Source organism: Nematolebias whitei, chromosome 9 (genome assembly GCF_014905685.2).
Source record: "Nematolebias whitei isolate Nwh7 chromosome 9, NemWhi1, whole genome shotgun sequence".
NCBI lineage: Eukaryota > Metazoa > Chordata > Actinopteri > Cyprinodontiformes > Rivulidae > Nematolebias > Nematolebias whitei.
This window is the reverse complement of record NC_056506.1, coordinates 50,527,710-50,535,362: the sequence shown is the minus strand read 5'-3', so window position 1 is coordinate 50,535,362 and position 7,653 is coordinate 50,527,710. Positions and strand designations below refer to the sequence as shown.

The 7,653-nt window shown below is 43.2% G+C and overlaps 2 protein-coding genes across 5 annotated transcripts in view; both read left to right on the top strand.

Moving 5' to 3' along the window:
* The window catches only part of vcpip1 (valosin containing protein (p97)/p47 complex interacting protein 1), a 94,651-nt gene that overhangs the window by 50,095 nt on the left and 36,903 nt on the right, over window positions 1-7,653 (top strand). The window lies entirely within an intron of this gene.
* Window positions 2,262-7,653, top strand: part of LOC119415284 (zinc finger protein 239) — a 9,067-nt gene continuing 3,675 nt past the window's right edge. For both annotated transcript variants that reach the window (XM_037682463.1, XM_037682462.1), the window contains exon 1: window positions 2,262-2,495. In XM_037682463.1, the coding sequence (XP_037538391.1) occupies window positions 2,456-2,495 (40 nt within the window). In that variant the 5' untranslated portion in view covers window positions 2,262-2,455. The remainder of the gene's footprint in view (window positions 2,496-7,653) is intronic.

The following is a 7,653-nucleotide window of genomic DNA, read 5'->3' as shown; positions in this document are numbered from 1 at the left end:
ACAGGAACACTTACAGGAACACTTACAGGAACACTTACAGGAACACTTACAGGAACATTTACAGGAACATTTACAGGAACATTTACAGGAACACTTACAGGAACATTTACAGGAACATTTACAGGAACATTTACAGGAACACTTACAGGAACACAGCAGCTTCGTACCGACTCTGTGCAGCTTCAGCTCCGGTTTAATGTGATTGTTGTAGACTTCGAGTCTGTTTCTTGTATTTAAGAGTGTGGTGGAGCTCCTGGTGGTTGTGTGAGCAGGTTCAGAGCTACGTACCGACTCTGTGCAGCTTCAGCTCAGGTTTCCAGCTGACATCCAGCAGTCTGCGCTGACGGTCGAGCTCTTCTTCGTACCGCAGGATCGTCTTCTCAAACTCGGAGAAGATTTCTGAGGCAGCAGCGCTCAGTCTTTCACCGATGAACTCTCTCAGAAGAACAACCGAAGACATTCTGACGGTCACGGCTCAAAAGATTCAGCTCCGGAACTAAAACAAAACGGACCGTTTCCGGTTTGAGTTCTGCTTCCGGTTTTTCTTCTTCGTGGTTATTTTTGTTGTAGTTTGCTCGCAGTGAGCGAAGAACGGATCGGTTCTTTACCGCCACCTTTTGGCAGAGTCCGGAACTTCAACCCATAATAAATAAATGAATAAATAAATAAATGTATTAGTCTAACATTCGGCTCATCTATTTTCCGCTCAGTTGCTTTCTGATTTAAAATTTCTCTCTTTCATCAAAGTTTAATTACAGCTGGTCTTTGATGCTTCTTTTCATTTCTTTGTGATATCAGTTTTATCTCTGAACAAATGTTTTACTCCTACTTATTTGACCACTCTGGAACATTTGCTGATGCTTCTTGTTATTTCTTCACATAAGCAATACATTCCTCTCCTTAGTACCTACTTAACACGCATGAAGTTTCTACATGATCAAATAAATCAAGCAATCTTATTTAAAATATTAAGTGTTGCATATTTGTCAAATCAATATTTCACCAGTTATGCTAGTTTTTAAAGTGAATAAATCTGCTGTTCACATCAGATTTTATCACTTTTTAATTTAAAAATAAACCTTCTTTGTTCATAAGAACTTGTTTTTTATTTCTAATTATGAAACTGGATCTGTTCTGTTCCTGTAACCACTCTGGTGCAGTGATCTTAAACTTTATTTTCAAAATACTGTAATTTATCATATTTTCTATAAAATTATACAAATGTTAGAGCTATGGAAACAAAACTTACTCAGGATCTGTGTTGTGCAAAACTAAAACCAGAATAAACAAGTAATATATCTAATAAAAAATAGTTATTAAATGTAAATAGGACATACTACATTAAATATACAATAAGAGACTTCAGCAGAGTGAAAAGTGACCAACGTTGTTGGGATTTAAAGATGATATAAAAACTATAAACCTGTTTTTGTTGTTTAAATATAAATCCAAGAGTCTGACAGCTCCAGCAGCTTCTGAGGCCACGCTCTCACAAAAACACGTGCAACCATACTGATAACGACAATAAGAGCATGTGATCAATAGTAAATAGAGTAAACAAGGCGAGTCCTTGCTGTGCACGTGGATTTTCTCCCACAGACCTAAAACATGCACGTTAGGTTCAGTAACTGAATGAACTTTTTGTGTGAATAAAATCAATCCAGTGATTCAATTTGTGTTTTGACAGCTTTATTTTCTATAGTTGTCAAAACATTATAACAAATGTCAGAATATTGTTCAGATCGACGTCAGGCGGTTAAATGATCATCAGCACTGAGCTACAGAGCAACAAACACCATGTTGTTCATTCAACCTTTATTTGGACAGGTCAGTCCCTTTGAGCCTCAGGACTCATTGACAAGAGAGACCTGACCTCAACAAAGAAAGATACAACAAACAACAGCGACAACAGTAGACAGTTATTAAAAGGCATACAGATTTTTTTTTATTAATTACAAATAAGATGGCAAAAAGAGTAACAAAAACTGCTAGATTATAAGGCGAATGTAGAAAATGATGTTGGATGGATGTTTTGTTGTGCTTTCTTTTTGCTGTGAGTTCAAAAATAAATCATATATAATAAATATAAATCCCATCAGCGTTTTAGGTGTTCTGTAGATAAGGAGGCAGGAATAACGTTAAATAAATCATAAGGTGGAATATAAAGCAGATCTGTGGACTCCCTCTGTGACTGCTGTTGTAAATCTGATGTAGTTCCTGCTGCGACCACCAGGGGCGGAAGTCAAACAACAACCAGAAAACCAACGAAGAAGAAGAAGACGCACAAGCTAAACGCTTGAACCGGTCGATAGAACGGTTATATTTCTGTCTCTTGTCCTGTTCCGGTGCAGAAACCACCGTTTTAATGTCCTAAAGAGTTTACGAGCGCTTCTGGAGAAAGTTTAATGGACTCCGAAGAAGCGAATCTTGGCGGAGAAGAGTTCGGAGCCGACCCATGGATTTCTGCTGGAACCCCCTGAAGAAGAAGCTGCACGGTCTGTAACTTGAACTTCACTTAAGTTTTCAACATATTTACAGATGCAGCTTCTTAAAAACCCGCAAGGTTTCCAGCTGAGTAGAAGTTCACCTCCAGAAACAAGTTCTGTGTTTTCTGGTCGTTGTCTGGAACAAAACTGTGGATGATCAATGACCCAGTTTACAGTTTACCTCCTTCTATAAAAACCATATGGTGGTGTCGCTGGGTGACCTTTGACCCCTGCTGTTTATACTGGATGTTCATGCAGGTAAATCAACACATTTATGGATGTGGGCTCCTTACATTTAAAACATGAAGCATCATTAAATGTTTAAATCAGAGACGTCGCCTGAGGACTTTTCTTCAGGTTGGAGTTCTTCTGCGACCTTCAGGCATGAGTTCATGTCTTTATTCTGTCCGCCGCTCCGTTTCCTCCTGCAGCTTGAAGAGACGGCAGCTCTGAGGAAAACAAGCGTCACGGTGTCGCGTCATCTTTCACTGACTTCCTGTTTGTTTCATGAAGCAGCTTCAAGTTTGAACCAGTCGTGTCCAGACCTGTTAACACAAAGCGGACTGTAAAACTGGACCTGGGTCTTCCTGACGCATCCTGAGGATTTCTTCAGTCTGAGGTGCTGTATTCAGCTCAGTCTCTTAAATAGCACCTTCTCAGAGTGGATCAACCAGTTTGCTGCTTACAACCAGAACCAGCTGATCACATGCTCAAGGATTGCCTCAAACTAGTTAGAGAGTTTGAGAAAACAGCAAGGAAGAGGGCAGACTACAGGAACCATTTGCGATTCAACCTCAGATGTCGACCAAGTGGCATAATTCCCAAGAGCCTGGAACTAAAATCTTCGGTCAGCGGGCACCGGGCAAGCAAGATCCTTCAGAAGGCACAGACCCAGCTGCTGAATGAACGGGTGAGACAGACCAATTTTACTATTGAGGCCTTGAAGGCCAAAGAAGAGCACATTAAACAGAAACTAACAACGTGTCTAGATCAGACCACACTTCAGCAAGTGTACTGGACTGTACAGATCAGGCACGCTTAGCACAGCATGTCAAGTCCAAGACTCGACAACAAAATAAGTTTAACTTACTAATCGCTCATCAACACCATCACTATTCCAATAACACATTCAGTGTAGGACAACACTCCAGTAGTCAATTACATGCCAGGGAGACAGAAAAGTGGGTGAAGAATTTATCTGACAGACAGCTCACCCAGCCAGAGACAGAGATTCTTGCCAGGGGACTGAACTTTGTGGTTGCACCAAGTAGAATTCCTCTGGTGGAGATGATCACAGCTACTGAGTCAGCCATCCGCAACAACAAAATGAAAGAGGCTGAAGCAGAACAGCTCAGAATCAAAGTTTCAGCCTGCCTCAGCAATGCCAAACCACCACCTTCCAACATCAGTAGAGAGGAGAGGGATGCACTCACCACTCTTAGCAAGGACAAAAACATCATCATTCTCCCAGCAGACAAAGGAAGGTGCACAGTGATTTTGAACCAGAAAGACTATCATGAGAAAGTTATGACACTCCTTAGTGACTTAACCACTTATGAACCTCTGAAAAGAGATCCAGGAAGTGGTTACAAGAAGAAGTTGATAGATTGCCTGAAAATTTTGGAGCAGGACAAGGCTATTGACCGTTTTCTGTACCACAGACTGTACCCAGGGGAGGCCACACCTAGTCTGTATGGTTTACCTAAAATCCACAAACAAGGTGTACCTTTAAGACCTATTGTTAGCATGATTAACTCTGTCACTTACAATGTTTCCAAATATCTGGCGTCTGTACTCATCCCTTTAGTTGGCAGCTCAGAACACCACATACAGAACACCATGGACTTTGTGGATAAGGTGAGGGATGTCATCATGGAGACTGATGAAACAATGGTCTCTTTTGATGTCACATCACTCTTTACGTGCATTCCTGTTGATGATGCAGTAGAGGTGGTCAGTTTAAGATTAAAATCAGACACCACTCTGAGCAGCAGGACCACACTTTCCACAGAACCACTGTGTCAACTCTTGAAACTGTGCCTGCAGTCAACCTACTTCACATATGGGGAGCAATATTATAGTCAGAAACATGGGTGTGCTATGGGGTCTCCAGTTTCTCCTATTGTTGCCAACCTGTACATGGAGGAGGTAGAAAAGAGAGCCTTGACGTCCTTTTCAGGGACACCACCAAGTCATTGGTTCAGGTATGTTGACGACACCTGGGTTAAAATTAAATCTCAGGAAGTCCAACATTTTACTGACCACATCAACTCTGTGGATAAATACATCAAGTTCACACGAGAAGATGTAAAAAATGGCAGGTTGGCTTTCTTGGACTGTGAGGTCTCAGTCTCTGATAGAGGACATTTGCAAACCGAGGTGTACCACAAACCCACCCACACAGACCAGTATTTGCAGTTTGACTCCCATCACCCTTTGGAGCACAAGTTAGGAGTCATCAGGACTCTGTACCACAGAGCAGACAGCGTCCCCACTAGCTCAGGAGCCAGGCAGAAGGAGAAATCCCACATAAGACAGGCTCTAGAGCAATGTGGATATCCTAACTGGGCCTTCCTGAAAGCAGAGAAGAAACCCAAACAGGACTCCAGTCAGCCATCAGGTGAAAAGGAGGAACCCAGACCCAGACCAGTGGTCATTCCATATGTTGAGGGAGTATCAGAGAAACTGAGACGTTTATTTTCTAAACATAACGTCCCAGTGGCTTTTAAACCCCAAAATACATTAAAGACTGGTTCATCCCAAAGATCCAGTCCCCCGGCACAAACAGAGTAATGTTGTGTATGTTGTTCAGTGTCAGGAGGGTGATCAGTCTTACATCGGAGAAACTAAACAGCCACTGGCCAAAAGGATGGCCCAGCACAGAAGATCAACATCATCAGGCCAGGACTCTGCGGTCTACACTCATCTCCAGGTCAGAGGTCACTCTTTCAGGGATGAAGATGTTCACATCCTGGACAGAGAGGAACGATGGTTTGAGAGAGGAGTAAAGGAGGCCATCTTTGTGAAAAGAAACCGTCCATCATTAAACAGGGGCGGAGCCTCCAGGTTCAACTGTCCCCCTCTTACAATGCTGTTATTGCTAGTATCACTCAGCCCTCTGTGAATAGTAAACAGCCATCAGTGTGCTAATGATCCATTGTTAGGCTGATGGTCCTTCTTGAGCATGTGATCAGCTGGTTTTGGTTGTCAGCAGCAAACTGGTTGATCCACTCTGAGAAGGTGCTATTTAAGAGACTGAGCAGAAAACAGCACCTCAGACTGAGGAAGTCCTCAGGATGAGAGACGAAACGTTTCTAGATTTTTTGCTTTGTTTTTTTTTGTTTGTTTTTTTTGAATGTCCAGACGACCAGACTGAACTTTTTTGGATGAACCTGGGTCAGTTTTACTGGAGTCCCTTCAAGCCTTCGTGATCAGGTTTCTGACAGGACGGACCTCCTCGGTGGAGTCGGCCTCCATGCCCCCGTCTCTGGGGTTTGAACGCTGAATGTTTGGAGTGTTTTTTCTGGACAAACTGAACAGAGAGTGAAGTAAACCTAAATGTTTTTACTGCAAGAAATTCAGGGGGCAGGAGTTACTCTGAGGAGGAGAACAGAGGGAGGATTTATCTCTTCTGAGGCGCAGAGTGACGGATCCTGGAGAGCGGAGGAGGGAGACATTTTAGCCGCCGTTAGGAGCAGTGGAGGAGCGAGGGGGTGGCCACTGGTGGCCTTGGCCCCCATAGATTAATCTTCAGCCACCCCAATCTTTTGAGGAAACTCTACTTTTAAGCAAAATAATAAGTAGAAAGCATGTTTTTCTCAAATGATCGAGGTGACCAGTTTTTATTGCAAGGCTTTTATCACAGCTGGACTACGGAGGCGCAGTCTTTTTACATTTGTGTCCCCCACTACCTTTACCAAACTGGAGCCCATTTAGCTGCTCTGAGGTACAGAACAGGTTCACACTTTAGGACTCACCGTTGTACTTTATATGTTCTGTTACGGCCCGGCTCAGCCAGGAAAAGGGGAGGTAACATTAAAACCAGGTGGAAAGAGGTTTTAAATAAAAGAAGTGATTTATTTGGTCAGTTGAACAAAATTAACAAAAACAGGGAATTTTCAACGTTCCAGTTACCAAGGATGGTTTACAACTGTAACTTCTAACAAAGGGGATAATAAAATTAATGCTGAACAATTGAGTTTCACCTTAAACCACATTTATACAGAATCCAAAACAGATTTTTACTAGTACCAGTAATTCTTCTGACTGTGTTCAGAAGTTCACACCAACACAGACAGACAGCTCCAACTGCAGGAATGAACTTTCAGCCAAACCAAACATTTCCTGAACAAAGACACCAAATAAACAAACAAACAAACAAACAAACAACAGCTGCCCTGACTGGCAGGAGAGCTGAGCCTAAATAGGCCGGCCTCTTCTGTGGTTGGAGGAGCACGAGGTGAAGAAGCCAACCAGGATGCAGATGGATCATCAGGAGGAGTCAGAAGAGGCCAGCCAATCCCAGATGGGCCACAGCACAGCTGGGTCAAACATCTGGCCTCAAGCCATAGCGCTCTTGCTGGACTTCACTCAATATCTGAAGGATGAAGCGTTGATATATTTTAATACAAAGCCATTGTAGGAAAATGACCATCATAGATCTGCTCCAAGTTCACTCCAGAACACAGAGTCTCAGGGCCAGGCTGTGGTTTAAGGTACCCAGTAGCTGGCTGTGGTTTAAGGTACCCAGTAGCAGGCTGTGGTTTAAGGTACCCAGTAGCTGGCTGTGGTTTAAAGTACCCAGTAGCAGGCTGTGGTTTAAGGTACCCAGTAGCAGGCTGTGGTTCAAGGTACCCAGTAGCTGGCTGTGGTTTAAAGTACCCAGTAGCAGGCTGTGGTTTAAAGTACCCAGTAGCAGGCTGTGGTTTAAGGTACCCAGTAGCAGTCTGTGGTTTAAGGTACCCAGTAGCAGGCTGTGGTTCAAGGTACCCAGTAGCTGGCTGTGGTTTAAAGTACCCAGTAGCAGGCTGTGGTTTAAAGTACCCAGTAGCTGGCTGTGGTTTAAGGTACCCAGTAGCAGGCTGTGGTTTAAAGTACCCAGTAGCAGGCTGTGGTTTAAAGTACCCAGTAGCAGGCTGTGGTTTAAAGTACCCAGTAGCAGGCTGTG